This window comes from Pelecanus crispus, chromosome 4 (genome assembly GCF_030463565.1).
Source record: "Pelecanus crispus isolate bPelCri1 chromosome 4, bPelCri1.pri, whole genome shotgun sequence".
Taxonomy (NCBI): Eukaryota; Metazoa; Chordata; class Aves; order Pelecaniformes; family Pelecanidae; genus Pelecanus; species Pelecanus crispus.
Genome location: NC_134646.1, coordinates 76,587,836 through 76,609,496, shown reverse-complemented (window position 1 = coordinate 76,609,496; position 21,661 = coordinate 76,587,836). Strand labels below are relative to the sequence as shown.

Sequence of the window (21,661 nt, the reverse complement as noted above, 5' to 3'; positions counted from 1 at the left end):
TTTTGCAAAACTAAAATCTTATTTTCTCTTAGCTTTGTGACAAACCAGTTTTTATCTTTTTTTGAGGAATAACAAAAATCTAAAAGATGTGAAACACCTTCCTTTTTGGCTGTATCCTGATTGCATACACTAACTATTTTATACACGTCTCACAGTACACTACTATTTTATGGGAACAAAAGAATGGTGATCTTATGGAAAAAGCGTGGGCTGAAACAAAACTTTTCTATTTTCATGATTTCATGGAGTTTGCATGGAAAGACTATTCAATGATGTACAGTAATGACAATAAAGACTGCTGGAAACTATCTCCAGTCAATAATCGATATTTCAAAGGACTAAATCATTAATAATGGTTGCTTTTTTAAGTGCTTTAATGGTTCCCCATTCATAATCTCCTATCAATGGAAAATGCATTTCTGATTGGTTTATTGAATTAAAATGTTGGGATAAAAAGAAAAATAATGACTACATAATTTAAAGTGGTCTGTAGTCTTGGTTTCAGATTGGTATAAAGCCAAATGACATGTATGCTTACACTATGCGGTGGGCTTTTATACATCGGGTTTATGTATGCTGGGAAAAGGGCTGGCGGCGATGAAGTAGTCCCTCACATTGTGCAGGAGGCAATTCTCTAACCGCAGGCTGATATAGAAAAGCCAGGCCAATATCCATCCCTGTAACAGGTAACTCTTGAGGTTTTTTTCATCTGAAGATCTAGAAAGCAAAATATGAATAATAGAAAACAGCAAAATGAGGTTTGTGTCACTTGGAGCTTTTGAGAACTTAACTTTCTTAAGTGAAATGTGTTTATACTCTAGTAATATTTAGCTATGAAGTACATATCAAATCAGTTTGCAATACAAGATTCATTACTGATTCTAGTTGCGTTACTCATCCAGAAGAAAATGTCTTTATTTTTGAATAAGCCTGCTAGTTCTGGCAGATTTCCCACTTTAAAAATCAGGGGTTTGTGGAATCTGAACACTAATTCTGAAATGTGCTTACTTCATGTCTCTGTATAATGGTGGTGGTACCCATTTGTGGAAGAAATAACTTAATTATTGTGCTGTATAATTGGCTTGAAGTGATGCATTAATTTTTGAAAGTGTTAAAATATTGATTTAATCTCTTTCATTTTGTGGTTTGGGGTTTTGGTTTTTTTTTTTTTTTTTAAATTGCATGGTATAGTCTAGGTACTTTGAATGTTGTCCAGTTTTTCCCAGGGGATTAGGCACGTTCATTACCCAAGCGAAAAACAGCTGTCATGGGGAGAGGCGGTCTTTCAAACCTTTAGTCCCCTCAAGAGCTGTGAATATCAGGCCAGAGGCCTTGCACTAAATTATTTATTCAGCAATATTCCACTAGGGCCAATGAGTTGTTCACTGTGATTGTGGCCTCTACTACAAAGTAGGTGGGCATTTAGTCTTGGCAGCAATTGGGCTTTTTCAGGGAGCACCATTTCATCCTTAGATAGGACAATTTGCAGCAATCCAGATGGAAGGTGCACAGGCTGTAGATTTGATTTGATCAAATTGTTCTTCCTTCTGTTAGGAAAAAAAAATCTTTTTTTTTTTTTTTTTTTTGCATTTAGGATGAGAAATATTCTTAAAATGGAATTACGCTTACAATCAATGGAATTCTTGCCTACCAAGTAAAAAGGTATTATTTTTGAGTAGATGTATAGACTGGATCCAGCAATTCAGTTGAATAAAGAGTTTATTCAAAACTCCCTTTTAAGAGGTGTATATTGTCATTGGTTAAGATAGACAGCCAGCTAGGGAAAATAAAAGCATGGTGAACTCTCTGGAATTATACTTGAATAATGAGGCTATGGAAGACAAAGGGTGAATTTAGACTTTATAAACAGTTACTTAATTTGTTCTGAAGATACCACTTTGTTTCTGAAATAGATGGGCAATGGTATCCTCAAAATAGCTTCTTTTCTTTCTGGAAAGAATTCTTTCAGAAATGGGATAGTTAGTACCAGTGCTAGGATTTTTTTTCCTTTGAAGGAAAAATTGTGCAGAAATAAAATGCAGGGTGGACTCTCAGAGCCTGGGGCTGGCTATTGTTCCCAAAGACAAAAAAAATTCCCAACTGTTCTTTTTTATTATTCACAGAGAGGACATAGTACACTGCAACCAAGGAATAGAGCTCAGATAATAGCAGCAGTATATCTGTGACTTTTACTTTTTGGCTACTGAACTTTTCAGTTATAAGGGTAATGAATTCCAAGTGCAATAAACTTTGTGGTAGTTAAGGAAATAAAAAACGGTGTGTATATCTTCAAAAATTCAAACCTTTATTTTTGTAATAAATTCTGTACTATTTTATGTAATTAGTATTTTACATAATCTCTTAATTCACATGATATATTTTAGAGAAAATCCAGCGGTGTTTCCTACGTCAATCAAGATAGCCACATAAATGAAAACATAAATGAAGTAAAAATTTAAGAAAAGGAAGGGGTTATGACTAAAAGATGTAAAAATTATGTAAATTGTTATTCTTAACAAATGCTGTTGTCCTGCAGTTAATTATATCCTTACTGGCTCGTTGTAATTTTAGAGAAGATAATTGGATTCTGAATCAATATAAAGAAGTACTCGTGGGGATCCAGTAATGCTAAGGCTAGAATCTGTTAATCCTCTTTTAATCAGAGCATGATTAAATTGGAGAATTACATGTAGTACATGACTGAGATCAATAATAAACAAAGGAGAAGGAGAGTTATGTTCAGAGTAGACAACCAGGAAGCGAGGAAGGCCTTGAGGGATAATTGTTTGAAATGTATGCTTACTTCAATCAAACAGCAAGATACGCATTTTAGAGAGAATTACAAATTTTATCACTGGCTAGATAAAATGCTAGAAAGATTACAACTGCTCTTTGAACCAAATGCACGCAGGCTAAAACCAGATCTGTTTAAACGCATGGCTTGCATTTGGACAATGAAATGAACTTAGTTGAATTATTAGTTGAAATGTAACTGGTAGCCCCGCTAAACCACATTTTAGAATTTCTTAATTGAAAAATAACATAATGAATGGCAGATCAAATTAAAACTGATTCAAGTAATTCAATCCACTATTTCCCAACATATTACTCTCTGCAATAATTAAACCTGCCGTTACTGACTACGGACAGAAAAGCAAAACCAGTGTTAACAATAAATGCTGGAAGATCAAACTGAGGGCTGAGTACTTTTAGACCGTTGCAGGGATGTTTTGTGAAGCCTATTGCTTTTGATAATATTAAAAAAATGTTTCCATTTTAGCAGTGGAGAAACAGAAAGTTTAAGCATTTTAGCAGTGGAGAAAGAGAAAGTTTAAGCAAATTGGCCAGTGTTACTGAGTGCACGCATGTCACTTTGGATCAAAATTCACAGTTTCTTATGTTACTTCTTCTTGGACTGTTCTGGCTTTTAAATGATGTCGTGCACAGTTCCCTTCAGCAGCTGTTGTAGCCCTCTGTATAAAAAGTCACTGTCCTCAGCAAACACAGTTTGCAGTGTTTCCTTTTTTGATTTTATTTGCCACTGGCGAGCAGTAGTAGTCATACCAGCTCCCTCTTCCATGTAATACTCAGAATTTGTCTTTCCAAGTAATGCTCCGTGCTTTGTTCTTCTTGCGAATGCTTTTGAGATGAGTGCAATGAAAGAATTTCTATCCGCCCCGTGTTTCATGCTGCAAATGTATTCCAGAAATTCCCAGGACAAAAGTAAATAGCCCAATAATGCAGAGTTTTGCTGCTTTGGAGAATAATCCATTTCCTAGCTTGATGCCCTCATGGTTATTGAGTCAGATTTCAAGGCCCTGAGCATATGCTGCAGTTTCATCATGCAAGTGAAATACAGCATATAAAGTCAAATTTCCTTTGAAAAGATTTAGCATAAACTGTAGGTAGGAACCTTTTATTAAATCCTCTTTCTCCTCGGTGTTGTATCAGTTAAGACATAAAAGGAAGGAAACTTTTGAAGGGAATTTAACCTGCAGAATTCTAAATCCTCCTTTTCCCTTCGGAAGCATAAATCACTTTGCAAACCTAAGAAAAAATAATTGGTTACAGTACTAACAGTACATCAGCCAGTGTGGAAGTAATTTATCCACCACTTAAAAGAATCCACATCTGGGAAGCCTAAAATTTTGAAGTACTATTTCACAACAGTTTAGGACAGGAACGGAGAAGTGTCTTTCCCAGAGTGAAACTGCCAGATTTCATGCATCTTAAAGCAAAAGAGTTACTCATACTCGGATATTTCCAGGACATCAAAGTGAACACGACTGCAGAAGGGACCATCGCAAAGCTCCTTTTTTGTAGTTTCATGTAAAAAAATGCTCTCTCAGCCAGCATGTTATCACCTTAGGACAGGTTGCTGTATGGAATCAGAGATGAGAAGGGTATCTGCCCAATCTCCCACATAAATAGAATTTAACATCCTGTCATATATGAAATCCACTAAGTATGGACTTTCAAATAGAGAGCTCATCTCTTACAGTGAAACTTAATAAATGTCTACTTGCTTTTATAAAAAAAGATAAATACGGTGTAAATGGAACTATATCGAGTATTGATCACTGAAAAATAAAGGTGCTGAATTTCAGATCCAATCTAAATTATGCTTTAACAAGGGAATTATAACTAAAATTAGCACATTGAAAATAAATGGATCTAATAATTATGGTAGAGAAATAGTATCATTGCAAGATGTTGTGGTGGACCTTTAAATCCCAAACATCTGCATGGAGTTACAGTTATTTGATCCTGTCATTTACATTTGACAGTGCTGTTCCTGAAATTTCCAGTTTTTTTGTAACATTGTCTCTGCCTGGAATTTGGCCAAATGTTCTCTTGGTCCTAAACTACTTGGAAGACAATGTCTTCCAATATCTTGCTTAGAGCTTGAGGAATATTTTATGCAGAAGAACAAAAATTCCCTTTGTCTTCCTGTGCAAAGACACTTTTCTGTAATCATAATGTTACATTCAGAGAGCTTGAGAATAATACACAAAATCGAAATTTCAGAAAAAGAGCAGTATTGGTAAAGGAAATCAGGAGATCAGCCAAAACACTGCCTGATTGTTTACCTGTTGAAAAATGCAGACCGGTACACCTAGCCTTCTAAGCAGTCATTGAGCTGCGAGTCTGTAAGATAGCAGATCTCCAGTTTAAAGACAGAAGACAACATGCATCATCCCGTCTTTAAACCAGCTGGAATTTATTAATGGGATCACATGCACAAGAAAATTCCCTTGGAGCTGCATGGAATGCTTAGCAGGGGAGCTGAAGATTACCAATAGGCATGATTATGCTATTCCAGTCTGTTTGGAAATTAATCCGTGCGACTACTGCTCTAAGCACTGGCTTCCTTTCCCTTCTGAAGTTAGGTAGGACATTTGACAGATCAGGTTCAGGAAAATATAATATCATTCCTGACATGCTTTATGCGAGGCAAAGCAATCCACAGAGATACCCCTGGAGGTTTTCATCACTTCAGTGCAAGAATATGTGAAGAGAAATTTTATCTGTGAAAGCTCTCTGCAGCTCTCTGATGGTGCTCTGCATGGCTAAGTTTGCTCAGGTATTTGTTACTCAGAATATGAGAAGGAGACTAGTGCAGAAGTGTTGTAGGCATCATTTAAGCCTCATTATAAAGCTCCACTGAGTACATGCAAATCTTGCATCTATTTTAAAACATATACATTTATACACAAACAGCTTTGGGGAATCTCTCCTATTACATGTGCTAAATAGCCTTGCTTCATAAATGCTTTGTTTTTAAAAATGAGGAAAAAAAGCACATTAAAATATTTTTTCAGTGCAGTGCTGCTCTTGAAATAATCTTCCTATTTGGTGTCGATGAGCCAAGATCTTTTCTACCCTGCCAGGAAAAGAGAAATCATCTTCACAGTATCATCGCTTAGTAATTCCCTATTCTTTTGAACCAGTATTTTAGATGAGACCTGCTCTGTTACTGTCCTGCCTCTGGTAGTAATTTATTAGATGCTTCAGAGGGATTGCTCCGGAGAAGGGCATTAATAGAAAATACCGCCCATAGTATGGATTTATTCCTCTTCAGATGGCCTTATGTCTTGTGAAGCCCGAGAGCTAACATTGACCTCATTTTTGCTTTTGTTCATACTAGACAACTTGCAAGCCCGGTTGCTCCCTGTGGTGACTCAGTAACACCATAATTCCAAGACTTAATGGCATTTCTTATATGTAGCTGTAGAAAGACTCCACAATCAAATAAATACAGCAACACTTACACCTGCCATAGCGTTCCTCAGCAGGAGTTTCCAGCTCTTTCATCTGTTGTACCCTGTTAATGCAGGCTGTATCTCCTGACTGTGCAAAGTGTTTGAGCTTAGTTCAAGTCAGCAGAGCTATGAGACCTTACACCACCATCAAAGTTTGTTTCTTTACATTACATTTAGTAGAAGGATGTATTCTCAATACCAGGACAACTGGATGACTCATGCTCTGTCAATGCAAACTATTTGGTGTCATTTATCATTAGTATGGCTTTTTTGACATTAGTTATCTCTTTTAAACCAACATGAAAGGAGAATCAGAGATCTTTCTCACGGGGCATGGAACAGTAGATTAAAAAGATCAAGAGTACAATTCAATACATTCATGTTAAGATAAACATTTTAGAAAAGATTAATAGATTTTACACCACAGCCATGCCAACAGCAGTGAAAATTAAGCCAATGTTCAGCTGCAGTAGGAAGGTGTAAACATGAAGCGTAATATAGTCCCATTAAATGTTAGCGGTAATTTAGTAGGCTGGAGTCGTGCTGGGCTAACAGGGCTGCGAAAGCTTTCTGCCTTCTCTCTGCTGTTGCTCAGCTGATATGTTTGGAGTTTGAGCTAATTCCTCTGGATGTGAAAAAAGGCAAACATTACTGATGTGGCACGTTATTAATGTGGGGCTGCACTATAGCTAAAGCACTAAAATAATATTGCACTACTTAGAATTTTAACTTACTTCCATTAAATAGAAAGCTTTAACCCTTGACAAGACCCTGGAGTGATTAGATTGAAACAGTACGAAATTGCTTTTTTTGTCCTTTTCATTTGCATTTTTCCCCTATTCATATCAAAAAGTTCTTGATTACGATGATTATACATTGAAATTTATTTTTCTTGACAAAAAACACTGTACACATCACTTTGTGGAACGAACACAAATAAAAGATTTCAAAGCCAGCTATGGGATTTAACCACACAAGTCTCATGGGATTTGTGTGGCTAAATGTGCTGGTCAGACACTTGCGTGTACTGCAGCAAGAAGTTTAAAATGGTTTAGGTCAGGCATGTTGGACAAGACAGTATCTTTTAAAAAAGACCAGCTGGTATACATGAAAAAAAGAAACTAAAAGTCATTACTCAGGTTTGCCTTTGTGCCTTGAGAGTTTTTCTATTTTTTTCTTGGATATCAGTTGGTCTAATAAAAGCAGTTCTCCCTCCCTGCAAATTTTGCCCCTTTTAATATCATTATGGTGGGGGCACCTCAACTACGGAAATCATGTTAATAACCATGGTGCAAATCATGAAATCAACTCATTCTTCATCCTTCCCTTCTTGTTGCCTGTTGAAACATGCAAACCAGCTTTATCTGCATTTGCTTTAACAAGTGCCTAGCAGTTTGCAGTGTCACACCAAATGCAAAACTAGCTTTTGGGAACTGAAAGTTTTAATCTAGGACTAATTTGGGATAGTAATGACTTTGTATGAGTGGTTCTAGAGAATAGGCCTGAATCCTAACAATTGTGATTTTAGAAGGGCTGTACCAAAAAGAAACTTCAAGGTCAAAAAAAATCACATATAACTCAGGTGTTTCTTGAATGTTCAAAGCCCTTCAGCAGATTAAGTTCTTTCTTTTTGTCCGTAAACTGTGGCCCATGATTGCTCAGTTGCAGTTCAGGACAGTGAACTGCAACTTCAAATCATCCTTTCTTAGTCTGCTAGAGGATTAAACTTTAGCCAAGTAAAAATAGTATCTCAGCAGGGATCTGGTATTGGAGGCCAGTTCAAGTCAAGGAACCTCTCCTGTTCTTCCCCAGTGGAAGTTCTGTATTCTCCTCCTTCACCTTTGGGTTTGCTGGTGTGACAGCTTTTGTTCTACAGGTGTACGAATTTATACTAAGTAGTTATTTCTAATGGAGTCTTTTTAAAAACTCTGAAAAATGCTGAATTAAGACAGATACATATTAACATTTTATATTAATGTTGGAGATCTACTGTTTAGTTACCTGCTTGGTACATCACTAAGTCTCCTTGATGGGGCAGAGGAATATCCCAGCTATCATTAGAACTTTAGAGGAGGTTGTAATATTGAAAATTGCTAAAACCAGAAGATACATAACTCTCCTGTTTTGTGTTTTTTGTTTTTAATTCTTCTATTAGGTGCAAACCACAGGAAGAAAAAAGATTCACAGGGGACTTCAGGAAACTCTTGTGAGCAAACCTCTCACAAAGCGAAGACCAGCAGAAGCTTTAATCCTCCTGGTGTGAGAGAGAACCCCGGTACGGAGCTCCCTGTGAACAGGATAATTGATGTGGACGGAGTCAAACTGGAACACACTGGCACACGCTCCTGTGACGATTCTGAAGGGAACCTCAGCTTTGAAGGTTACATCTCTGAACTGAGATCTTGCCAAGGGAGGATGAGGACTGGAGTTTATAGGACATCAGACCTTCCACCTCTGATTGCTCTCAAGAGTGAGAAGAATAAGGGCACTGAGAATCAGTATAAAGCTACTTTTGTTTAAATCTCTGTTTTTAATTAAGAGTTCTAGTATTTTTGCTCAGTGTCAGCAGAAATGGAGATATGCCTTAGAGACATGTTCCTGCAAGTTATAAGTTGTTTCCAGTACCCATTGCCTTCTATGAGCCTGTCAGACTGTCTCTTCTGAGTTAGAACCTGTAGAATGAAAAAATAGTGTTTCAACGAAAGTATTGAGCTATTTGGTTTTGTTCTCTTACCATTTCTATATCATTTTCCCTGGGATGATTCCATTGCACAGTGCAATTAAAATTATTATTTCCACCCCTACCCTTCTTGTCTTTATTAAAGACAAACTCACTTCAAATTCCCCTATCCAAACTTTTTATTTAAGATAATGTCACTTTAATCTTCTAATGTTTTTTTCCTGGTCTGCAGGATTCCCTGTGTGTCCGTAGTCTTTTGAAGTGGAAGTAAAATCAGTTACTGCTGTAAAAAGATTAGGATTATTTTCTTAATGTCTTCCTATCTGTCTCATAACAGGAATTCAGTCTTGTCTAATGCGTTGCCTGGATGGATCTGTGCAATACGACCGTTGTTATACAAGCAGTAAGAAGCAAAAAAGCAAGCCGTGAATTTCCTGTGCTGGGAATAATAGCTGCTCCTGTAGCCAACACTGGTGACGTTTCCATACCAGAAATGTATACACTAATTGCATAGTGGTGGGAGGGTCATCCAGGTCCCTCCTCATCACTGCTCTTGGTTTCTTTTAGCTTTGGGGGAAGGCGGATTTTGTTACTGCTCTTTCAATAAGCAGTTAAGTACCCCTCATTCTTCTTGTCATTGATTCTAGTTTCAGTTAACCTTCTAGCCTTGGGTAGAATTTTGAGAAACAAAAGATACTTGATAGTACTGAACATGTTGCTTTTGCCACCCGCTCCTTTTCGTCCTTTCCCATTTCTTCAGAAGAGGTTATGAGTCTGGACCAGCAGAAGGGTACACAAAGAAATGAGAGCGTTGGACCTCTGCTCATCAATGTGAAACAATACTGAGTGAATATATTGCGACCTTCTGGTGGTTCACTGCTTTGAAATTATTGTGAGACTCAAAATGTCATATTGCATATCTGCTAGACTGCAGATCCACACAGGCAGTAAAGTCTAAAGCATTACAGTAATTATTCAATAACTTTTTCTTTGGTCCTTCTTACTGAAGCCTATCAAGAATTGTGAATTTTCTGAATAGCTGAGAATACTGGAGGCAGTTGTTCAGTTTCTTAAATTCAAATCTGTAAGATGAGAAAGAGGTACATATGATTTTATAACAGTAAAGTAAGGTTACTAAGGCTTCAGAGTTATACATCAAATACTCCAGTGATATAAATGGATGCAGCACCCATTAGCTTTAATACTTTAATTCTTTCCTACTGATAAGTGATTTTGCTCTTGATATTGAGGAAAACACTTGTTAACATAGGGTCAACTCTGTGTGTGACTGAATGAGGATATATGCTATGAAAATAGCTGTTTTTTTAATAACCTTCAAGATTAAAACCAATTCGAGAATCATGCTAAAATCACAGTGGTGTTAACGACACTAGAGACTTGGGGAAACACAGCAGGCAGCAACTGAGATCAGAACTAGGAGTGAGGGAACAGGTTTGGAAACTGGTGTGACTGGGTACCACACTGCAATGGACTGTGCTGCTAAAATACAGCCGCAGCGCAGTGTATGCAGTCTGACCTTGCAAGCACTCACACTATATCTGTGCTGAGGATACAGGGGGAAAGCTTCTATGCTGATCCATAGGATATGTTGTTTTGTATTGTGCTATATATCACCCATGAGGGGCACAACGAAACAGTCATAGATGTGAATGATGTGAAATGATGTGAAAATATTTAAGTATCTATGCATTTTTAAAGTGTTTTCCCCATGTTTGTTTATTTTCTTTTGTGGTTTTTTTTTTTTTTTTTTTGGTAGTATTTTGCTAATAATTGCCCATGATAGGATATTTCTTTGCACAGATAAATGGCCAGAATTTTTTCATATCTTCCGGAAAATTAATAGCTTTGTTCTAATCGAGACCAGCATTATACCAGTCAAACTTTTGGACCTGTGATATACTTTGCACCTTTTATGTGTCTTGGAAAATAAAATCCTAACATCATATAGGTGAAAGCTTGAAATTCAAATACAATCATTACAGTCTTTATTAATCTGTGATCAGTACTTTAGATGAAACAAGGTTGCTTATCTTACATTGTGCAAATGCACTTAAATGACTTTTAGTGAGCAAAGTAGAATTCTTCAGCTGGAAAAAGAGACAGCTGAGGGGAGATTGTAATGAAGTCTGAAAAACCTTGGGCACCATGGGAAGGGTGGATAGGGATTGACTGTCACACTTTTCTAATACGAGAATTAGAGGCCATCAGATGAAGCTAGCAGAAGCCAGGCTCAAATCAAAGAGCTGGTTCTTCACCTTCTCCTGTTTTCTTTCCACAAGCTGCTGTGCCCAGGAAAAAAGCAAACAAACCTGCTGTTTTTAAATTCAGAGTGCAGCAAACTGGATTTGACTGTATCAAGGATTCAAAGGGAATTTCACAGCATGGGAGAGTAAAGCTGTGTGCAGGAAAACGAAGGATGTGAAAGAACAGAGTTTTCTTTAACGTAGGGAAAAATCTTGGCACAATGTATGGAAATCCTGTAAACAAAGGGACATGGGAAAAACTGTTCCTCCCCACTCAGCCCTATTATGCCAGTTATTGGCATATTGTTTAAAAGAATGACTTCTTAGCTAGGACTCATGGAAATTCATTCCTTAGACTTAGAAATAATTAATAATATTAGCTCTCCTATTCAATATCTGGCAGAATATGAAAGCTAAACCTGCTGGAATCAGTTGCCACAGATCATGGAGTTAATAAAAATGAATGTCGACAGCCTGTGTCTGGCTGATGTTTTCCAAGATTTTACTAAGGATGTTGTCCAGTTTTAATTACCGCGTGACTTCAACATTGTAATATGATTTTAAGTTGCCTCATTATACTGTGATTTCCTCTACTAATGAAATCTCCTTGCAATTAAAAAAGCAGCCCAACTGAAGTGCTGCTTGATAGCTTAATCCTTTATCTTGCCAGCTAGTTCCTAAAGATAATCAGATTTTATGTGGCTTTCTCTTTTACTTTTCCCAGTTTTCCCCTGTTGAAACTCTGCTTGTACAGAGAGTTACTCTTATGTGTCCTTAATCCCATGACGATAAATAAAATATGACAAATAATCAATGTTTTTTGAAGGCGCTTAAACAGGCTTTGGAAAGAGACGGATTTACTGCTCTGTGGGAAGGAGCCAATACCTGACTGTACCACGTCCTTTCTCATGCCCCTGAAAGTCTTCTGGGGGCTATTGCATGTCTTTCAAGGATGCTGGGTCCTTCGTCTACTTCTCCGCCCAAAAGTTTTGGTCTGTTTTCTTGCCTTTGCTGTAGTGTGTGTTGTTTTATTCCTCCTTCTCTTCTGATGCTGGAGTTTACTCTTTTTAACAGAAAACTGTTAAATGTGGCTCAGCTGGTAGCCTCCTTACCTTGTTGAAGCAGAGATAATCAGGACTTAGGAGCTTATTTTGATTTTTTGGAAGATTTTTGCCACAAAACTGAAATCCTTGCCAGTAGTTGTTTCTCAGTAGTGGTGCTACTGCTCATCCCAGGCATTTCCGACACAGTATCGATAGTGAATGTTCTCATTTAAAATGGTCTCTCTGAAGGTACTCTGCAGCTGGGAGACCGGGCGAGCACGCGGCAGTGTGCCGTAGCGTCCGTGATGCAAACACCCGGAGGCATCTTTTCACAATTTCTCAAAGATTTTGAAAAGTTTCCAAAGGCTCAGTTAGACAAAGGCCGCAGGCCCTTATCAAGAGGTGTGAGAAGCCAAAACCGTTGCAGGTCCAAGCCACTCCTCTTAACTCTCAACCGCAGCTTGTTGTGTTGGGTTTAGAAACGACTGTATTTTCTGCATCAACAGGCAGATTTCCAAGCTTTGTGGGAATGTAGCAAACCCGTGTGACAACAGTGTTGCTCTGTGGAGAGTGTGGGTGTTTACCCTGCAGCAAAAACAAGTGGCACATCCAAATACTTCTCTCTGCCTGTGCTCTTGGATGGCATCCCAAGCTCTAGCACCATAGAGTCAGGCTAATGAACAACGAGGACATTTGTGAACCCTAATCCAATGCCAATTAAAACACAGGAGAAACTTCCATTGATCTTACTGAAGTATTTCCTTGTTGTAGACCAACTGTCACTTTTAGCCGGGTTACTCTTGGTTTTTTTCAGAAGACCTTTATCTGCGGAGAAGTGCTGGATGATCAGGTGTCTGCAAATCTTGCCTGCATTACTCAAAATGTTAGCAAATCCAGTATGTTACACATGAACCAACATGTTTTCTGAATTGTTTGTGTGGAAGACAAAGAAAGAAAATTGTTTATATTTTTTCATTCCAAGTGGTCATCCTGTTGTACAGTCTGAAAATGTTGTACAGAATTTTGATTTGTGTTCTTGTTTTATTTGTGGTTTTGGCTTCAGACTTCTGTATAACGACTTTGTAATATGAAAATGCACATTGGATTTCTTTCTTGTGCCTTGTCTCCCGAAAGTATTGAGAAATCCTGTACCGTACAATAATGTTTATAGAACCTTAAGTGTGTCAAACTGATTTAAAATGTTAATTGTGTATGTAGTCAGTAAATAATTTATAGCACTGGAACTGATAATGTTTCATTGAGATCTAATTTCAGTGTAGGGGAAAGATGTGGAAAAGGTTTTTTCAGTTATTCTGGGACCTGCTGCCATTTGGACATCAGTGCTTCAATGGAAGTATGAGACCATGTGAAACTAGCCTGCATTTTATTGGGGTTTGCAAAGACATCTTCTTAAACCTAGCTTACATAAAGAAATTCCTTTAAAAGAGGATTGTTAAGAATTTCTGCCAAACATTTATATACCTTAAAAATAGCGCATCCTCTGGAATTTAATAATAGTGGGTTAGGTTTTTAGCCTTTAATTAATTCCTTTTGCTCTATTCTAGCAACACAAAGGGATTGCAAACTTGGGGTAAGACAGTAGCTGAATGTTTTCCAGGTACAGTGTAATCCTCCTCTGGCTTCCCTTCTACATATTCTTGGTAGGTTGTCGGGCTCTGTGGTTTCTGAGTGGACAAACACATCAGAACTGCTCTGCCCTTGCAGCAGGCCCTGCTGAAGTATAGGAATGCTCTGTCTGCGAGAGAGCAAGGGTGGAACAAACTGGGGCCCCTAGAGATCAGTGTCTGTGTACACTAACCTGGATCAGCGATGGTGCTCCTCAAACGGTTCCCTTCTCATTCACCATCCTCTTCGTCTGCTCTTTGAACACTGTGCCAGAGCAAGGGGTAAGGCAGAAGTTTGAGTGCCACGAGTAGAAAATAACAATGGATGGGAATGGGATGAAATGTAGCTCTTCCAATTCCATGCCGACACTGTATTACTTCCCACAATAATCTTGTACCAGTTTCCAGTGATAATGCTGAATCCCACCCCTGCAGGTACACAGAGCTGCAAAGCCACCAGAGCATTTCCAAGCCTGAATCCAGCCTCCGGGTAAGTACTATAAGGACCACCCACCTACCCCACTGGAGAATGCCCTGAAGTCCAAGTTTGGGAATTGTATTCTCCAGTACCTTGTGTTTGCTTTCCCAGGACACACCAACCCGTACCTCGTTTGCATTCTCTGCCTGCAAAGATCTGCTCACAATCTCAAAATAGTATATAACTTAGTTATTGTACAGCTTCAAGCCTCAATTCCAGAGCAGGCTGATAAAGAAATGAAAGGCCAGCTAGAAGTTCATCTAACTAAAGATAATCCTCTTGGAATGGCATAATCTTAAATCAGGGCACAAAAATGAAACTAATGCTTCTTCCCATTCCAGCAAGAGATAACTGGGGTTCTTCTTAATGATTTGAGTCTTTCCTGGAAAGATGAAGCCATGTGATGAGGGGAAACTACCCTTTAATGACTATTCTTCCTCATTTATAGACTTGCACAAGCATCCTCTTCAGTAACTATTTGCCAGTATTCGCTAGTATACCAACAACATGAACTCAAATACCAACAATATCTATGTAACTTCAACTTCTTCCATGTTTTAAAATTTCCACAGTCAATACTACGGCCAGGATGAAGCAATGCCTGGCTGAGATCAGCCCTCTGTATGCAAAGCAGTTAGCTGAAACTTGTTTGCAACCAGGAGATAATCGGTGATGGTGGGCACATATCTTTGATCTTGTCCTTGCTCATTTGAGCGTTGGGTAAAACGTGTGCGTGTGTGTATTAGAAAATCCAGAACAACGCATGCCACAACTTCCCTCCCTGGCAAAAGGGTGAAGGCACAAACAGGCAGAGGTTCATCTTCCTGTTGGAAGGTGCTGGATGGCTAAGCACGTGCCATCGGTCTTACAGCACCTCAGTCTCCTGGGGAATGCTGGTCATCCCATTGCATCTTGCCTGTTTTATGCTCTTGTGGGAAGGGCAGATACAGAGGTATGAGATTCTGCTGCCGTTTGTTGCAATGATATTAGCTTATACCACGAACGGACCCACTCTGTGGTGCTGTAAGATGTAATTTTCCTTGCTAGGCAACTGCGTAGTTAACAGGATTGGGCCTTGTGTGAGCAAAAGAAAGTCCGGTTAAATTCAAAATAGACTTAACAGAGCTGGTCTGAAAGTCATGATTTCTCTTCTCGGTGATCCTGGCCGGAGTCTTTGTGCCTAACTTTAGTTTTCTGCTCCAAAGCTGCCTTTGTATCCTAAACACGGGTGTTACTTTATATATTTGTTAGAGATATAGTTAATACTCTTCATTGTTATAAAGAATTATTTGTCTAATACTGTCCATGGATATATAGAATGATTTGTTTCATCCTTGAGTTGAAACATACTTTTGGACAGGTGACTTGTACCTTCAATTTCACTCCTGTATTTTTGAGGTCTCCGTTGCTTATACTGGGAGCCTTGATGCCTACCTCAGATGTAAATACATACGCAGCAGGTCCCTGAAGCTAGGTGGGGGGACTCTGATCTGCCAGTTTCTCCTGATGTGCGAACAATATAAGTCAAAGACAGCTCAGATTGTTTCTGCAGCAATTACACAGAGCAGCAATTACATTTCTGCAGCGATTACAAGGAGTGGCACTGGAGGTGCAGGGAAATGAGGGGGAAAAAGGCAGGGAAGGAAATACAGTGGGGATATTGGCCAGGTTGTGAGATCTTTAGCCTAAGCCTATTCTTGAGGCCAGCAGTGAGACAGCGAGTGGTTCACAAGTCACTTCTGAAGTCAGGATTTGTGCAGCAGGGAGAGGGCCGTTCACGAGGAGGGACCCCAGTTTCTTCCCGGTACATCTCTGCCTGCCTTACTTTTGGGATTACGGGAAAAAGGGCCTTTAGATTTTGTCAGGGATAGAATCCCTATTGATTGGGTGAAAGAACTGTGCATCAGTCTCCAACAGGATGAGACCACAGACAGGTGAGAGCAGAGGGAGGTAAGAGAGACGAGGAGGCCATGAGTAGCGGGGCTTTTGTATGCAGTGAGACAGGAGCCCTGGTTGAGGGGCACCCATGTCCCTCCCCACAGAAGGCAAGATTCTCTCTCTGCCTACCTGTTATGTTACAGCTCTCCCAAATGCACCGCAAGGTGCGGGACTGAAGTCCGAGAGTTGGGCTCCTGCGTAGGAACAAGAGCTCTGCAGCAGGGAGATGGAGGGGAGAAGCTGGGGGAGAAAGGCAGTGGGAGGAAGAGTCAGGAGGGGAAAAGGGGTAAAAGAGAATTGTGACTGATAGGGAAAAAAATTGCAATTTGTCGCTGTCCTAAGCAGCCGACTGCTTGACTGGAATGACACCTGCCCATGGGGAATGGTTAGAAATACCCTCTGGGGACAGTCCCGTAGAGGTTGGCCACCAGATTTGTAATGCAAAAACCCCAGGGAAAGCCTAGGCAAACACTATGCTAGATTAACAGGTTGAAAATACAGCTTGATAAATCTAAGGTGAGTATCCTTATGATGACACTGCAAAATCCAGTGTCCAAGCAGCCCTGCTGGCCCTGGGCAGCTGCGGCAGTGACACGGAGCGACAGGAGCGTTCCCTGCACAGGGCGCGGGTTTAGCAGAGGGCACCTCCCTGTGTGGCTTCTCCTGGTCACCGTAGCCAAAAGGCTGATCAATGGGTGTCGCCTGGCACTTCAGCCTTGGCATATGAATTATCTGCAAAGCAGAAAGTGAATGTTTAATGAGACATCTGGTTTCCATCCATATATATATATATGGAAAAAAAAATATATGGAAGATATGTATGTGTGTGTCTGTGTGTGTGTGTGTATATATATATATATATATATACACACACAGGTTTCTATACAGAATATTATTAGGGCTGCAATCAGAATAATTAGAGCACTGTTTGTGAACTCTGCTTTCCACCCTACCATGGGGAATAACCCCAAAGTCGGGGCAGGCTGTGGGGCTGGCGTCCTTCCCATGGGGCTGAAGGGAAGACTCCAGCTGCCTTCAGCTGCAGCGGTAGAGCCACCTTCCCTCACACATGCCTGACTTATAGACCATTTTAAAGTATGCCATGGGGGCGTCTAATATGCTAATGAAGAAAGTGGGTGGAATAGCAGGAATTTGAGCACAGCTAAAAATGTACGTGCCTAACAATTGCAAATCAGCCTGTGCTGAAGTTACCTAAATGGGTTGGCATCGGTGGAAGGTGGGTGCCTCTACACCTCTTCTTGTCAGTTCTCAGTGAGTACATGGCTAAAAAAAAAATCATACGCCTCTGTATATGGGCCTACTGTTTCAGCCAGGGTTATCAGCAAAGGTTTATATCGAAGTCCTTGAAAAATACAGTTACCTACTTTCCACTCTTATTCATACACAGTAGGAGGAACAGTCTCTTCATGCAAACACATCCTAGACTGGTTGCAGGCATAGTATTTTAGGTATGTCATGACATCTGGGTGTATAAACAGAACTAAGGATCATCTTGAAATGGACTTCTAAAATTTTGGCTAGTTTTTGCAACTAGATCCATGTCTGGGGTGTATAAATGAAGGTTCTACATAGTGTGGCTTATAGCAAAGCCTTAAATCACTCACAGATTTGTGTGATTAGGGGTATAAAATCACAGTCTCATTTTCTTTCTGCAGCTCAAGCCCAGCTCTTCCATTGCCACTTTTTATGATTTGATTTTTCAGATCAGAACTAAAGTTTTTTTGGATGCATGACAGAAACATTTGTAAGCACAGCTGCAGGTAAAGGCTTTTTAAATATATACCTGCAACTGCAGTGGCTGAAGCTGGCTAAAAATGTGATTTCACAGAGAAGAAAGCATGAAGCCATTACAAAATCAGTGCACACAAAGGTGGTCAATTGAAAAGAGAAAAATAGCAGGCAGAATATTGTCTGATACTGCATCCTGCCAAGGCAAAGCCACCCATGCCAATGGGAAAAAGTATCCAGGAGGTCATGCTCTCAGAACTGCAGCACAATCAGTATGTTATATTCGTCTTTGGGAAAATAAATGTTAGCAGGAAAGGCTGGTGTGGGAATGGACGAAATGGGGCTACAGCTGCAAGGAAAATCTAAAAAAAAGGAGGGAGTCTTCCTTGGAGTGCTGAAACCAGAGGAGGAGATGCCCTGGGTGTTCACTGCTGCTGCAGAGAGCCTGTTTGAAAGGCTACACCTCCTGGGTGCTGCGCTGTCGAGGGTCTTGTGCCCGCGCCTGCCAGGTGCAGGTGATGAGGAAAGGCTGTGAAGCTCTGGGCTAAGGAAGGAGATTAATACAACAACCCTCTGGCTGGGAGGGACTCACAAGGTCTGATACGTTTAGCTGAAGGTAGGTATAGCTCTGAGCACTGACCCAGTGCTGTGGGAAGAGAAGATCCTAGTGGAGAGCAAGACCAAAGAGGCTGCGTCTGAGGGGCAGCAGTGAGATAAGGGGTAGAACCAACAGATAGGCATGAGGATGCGGGGTTTGGTGAAGTGTGATATTTGATGAAAACACACCAAAGCCAACTGGAGCAACCATGGGAGAAAATCCAGGAGTCCAGGGGCAGATCCATCTCCATGGGGAGCTATGATGGTAGTGTGAAGGTCTGCAGAGCTGCTGAAGGAGTGCCCCAAGCTCTGCAGAAGGCAGAGGGGAGAGGAAGACCCTGATAATGCAATGGGACCGGCTCGTGCGTGGAAGGAAGATGTTCACTCTGGTGTCTCGTGCTGGGGAGGCAGTGGAGGCTGCTGGCAAGGTTGTGGTCCAGGATGGGACATCCACAGCCAGTGTGTCAGTGAGGGATGAGGGTGGTGAGGGAGTGAGATGAAAAAATATAACATGATAAATCTGAGAACAGTTTCAGTCCCTGGAGAGAAGAGAAAGGAAATCAGTGCAGAAAACCCCAGAGCTGTGAGCTTGTGGGTGAGGGAAGCCAGGAGAGCTGCTAGAGGAGCGTAGGAGGTGAGAGGAGTGAGGAGGAGTAAACATTTGGGTGAAGGCGTATCTTTCTGTCTCAGGATTATTTGCTAAAGTGCAGCAGCGCCAAATCTGTATTTGCTGGATCCCAGTGGCCCATCAACCAGCCTTTTGCAGCTGCACTTTTACCAGCCTCGCTGCCTCTAGGAGAGTGGAGGATGGTTTCTAAAAGGATTTGTTTGCTCTGTTATGATGTGGCAGAGGTTATGCACAGCCTGGGGACTGTGAATATTAACAGCAAAGTCTGGTGCAGGAGATGATGGCCTGGGATGCCAGTCCTCTCTGAAAGTCAAAACCATGTCGATTTTTTCCCCTGGGGTTTCTGAAGCTCCCAGGGAGAGGAGGGGGTGACACCCAGAGGTGTTTGCAGTTGCAATGTGGCTGTGTGGAAAGCTGGGTGCTATGCTGTTTAAGATCTATGTGAATAACTCAACTTTTCAGTTTGATTTGAGCCAAAGCTTTTCTTTTTTCTTGCTGAAATAAGCAAACAAGTGAAATGATTTCAGCTTCCTTCCTTTGCACGTGGCCTTAGCAAGAGGAGCGCAATGACTTTTCTCTAGGCACCACTCCAGAACAGAGCAGGGGAGGTGGAGGCTCACTTCTTGCCCAGCGGAGAAGATGCTGGTTTCAGATGTGAGTGACCAGACTGAGGTTGCACCATTTCCTGAGACAGGTCTGACCCGCGCCCTCCTGCGTCAGGGCGGCCCTGAGCAGTAGGTGTTAGAGTGAAGGGGAAGGCTCCCTCATGCACTCCCAGTGTTGCTGCACTGCCTTATTTTAAAATCTTTAAAAAGTGACTAGACTTGGAGCCCTTGAGTTTTAGCCTCAGTTCTGGTGATTGGGATATTCATTAAGTAACAGGGACAGCTGAGTTTTGGTAATGGCTTCCAGGACCACAGGATGGGAATGATCTCAAGCAACAGAGATGAAGAGAATCCCATTTGACAGCAACACAGGTCTGCAGCATGGTTTGCAGGTCTCCCAGAGGAAAAGAGAGTCGGGAGGGTTTGTACATCAGTCTCATGTCAGTGCTGAGTCCCTCGCTAGTACACCAGGAGCAGAATTGCCACCCATGATTGCTTGCATCCTGCTCTCCTTGAAAGATTAATTTAAAGTTGTATTTTTCATGCTAGAAATACTTCTAATTGCTTCCAATTCACACGCACTGATCAGGTTACATAAATGTCTCGGACACAGCACACTTGCAGAGACTTTAGCTCTAGCACTAGTTCCTTGTGCCGATAATGCTGTAGCCTGCAAGCGTCTCCTTATCCAGGAAGCTGGCTCTGGGCTTCGTGACAGTAATGTCAACTAAAGCCTGGACGTCAGATCATCTCAGGAGGCAATGCTGCCCCCCTAGCTGGCTGCCATATGTTACCTTCAAAAGGGGTGAAGAACCTGCTTTTGAAAGAAGAAAAACTTATTACCATGAAAAAGCATAGAAGTTTGCAAAAATACATGGAAGAATCAGTCATTAGAAAAGATTATAATTTTTCTTCAGTTTTGCAGTAGCGGAGTGGTAGATTTCTCAGAAACATTTACAACGGTCAGAAAATAACGTAAAAATGGAGAACACTAACGAACTTGCGGTCATGGGATGACCCTCCCCCAGTCTGCTTGGTAGCTGGTACACAGGAATGAATGTAAACACATGCGTGTGTGTTTAAACTTGCCTTTTCTACTTATGTGTAGTGAACTAATTGATTAAAAAAAAACCCCAATTTTATTATTTCATATTGTTGGCTGACAGTTAATTTACTTTTTGTTGGTATTTAATGATTTAGGATTGTTGTTAATATTGTTTCATTATTACTAAGTAATTCAGAGTTGGGGCTCAGTCTGGGCTTTTATTAATTATTGTCAAATTTAAAGAAATAAAAAACATTGCAACGTGGGAAGTGAAGAAAAGGCAGACATATGAGGCAGCATTATCAGTATGTGCTATACCCCCTGCAGCAAGGATTTCTGTCTCTTTCTGCTCATTTGTTGTATGTTTATTTGCCTTTTCATTTTCCCATGATGATGTCAATATTAAGGGAAAAACGCTGAAACTGTGGGATTTTAGGCTTTGATACAGAAGGATTACAGCCTGCAAACACAATGAAGAGCTCCTAGTCTTATTTGGAAACCTTTCATTTACTTCAGCAGTAGCAGAATCTGGCTCTAAATGCATTTGGATTGTGTGTGCTCCACAGGAAATGTTCAATATTATGTGTCACAAAGTTAAGAATCAGAATGTGCCTTTCTTTAAAAAAAAAATGGAATTTTCTTAGAAAACAAGAACGAGACTAGCTTCAGTTTCACTGGTGGGATGAACTGCAATACAGGCTCCAGGCCTTAGAGCTGCCAAATATACTGTCACCTCAAAGCCAGGT

The 21,661-nt window shown here is 40.4% G+C and overlaps 1 protein-coding gene across 4 annotated transcripts in view; it reads left to right on the top strand.

Moving 5' to 3' along the window:
- Positions 1–9,195, top strand: part of RGS12 (regulator of G protein signaling 12) — an 82,604-nt gene extending 73,409 nt beyond the window's left edge. For 3 of the 4 annotated variants that reach the window (XM_075709189.1, XM_075709187.1, XM_075709186.1), the window contains exon 17: positions 8,419–8,783. In XM_075709189.1, coding sequence (XP_075565304.1) covers positions 8,419–8,783 — 365 coding nt within the window. Of the gene's footprint in view, positions 1–8,418; positions 8,784–9,175 lie in introns of those variants that run through there. The other variant, XM_075709188.1, reaches the window with a different exon arrangement.
- The last annotated feature ends 12,466 nt before the right edge of the window (positions 9,196–21,661 follow it).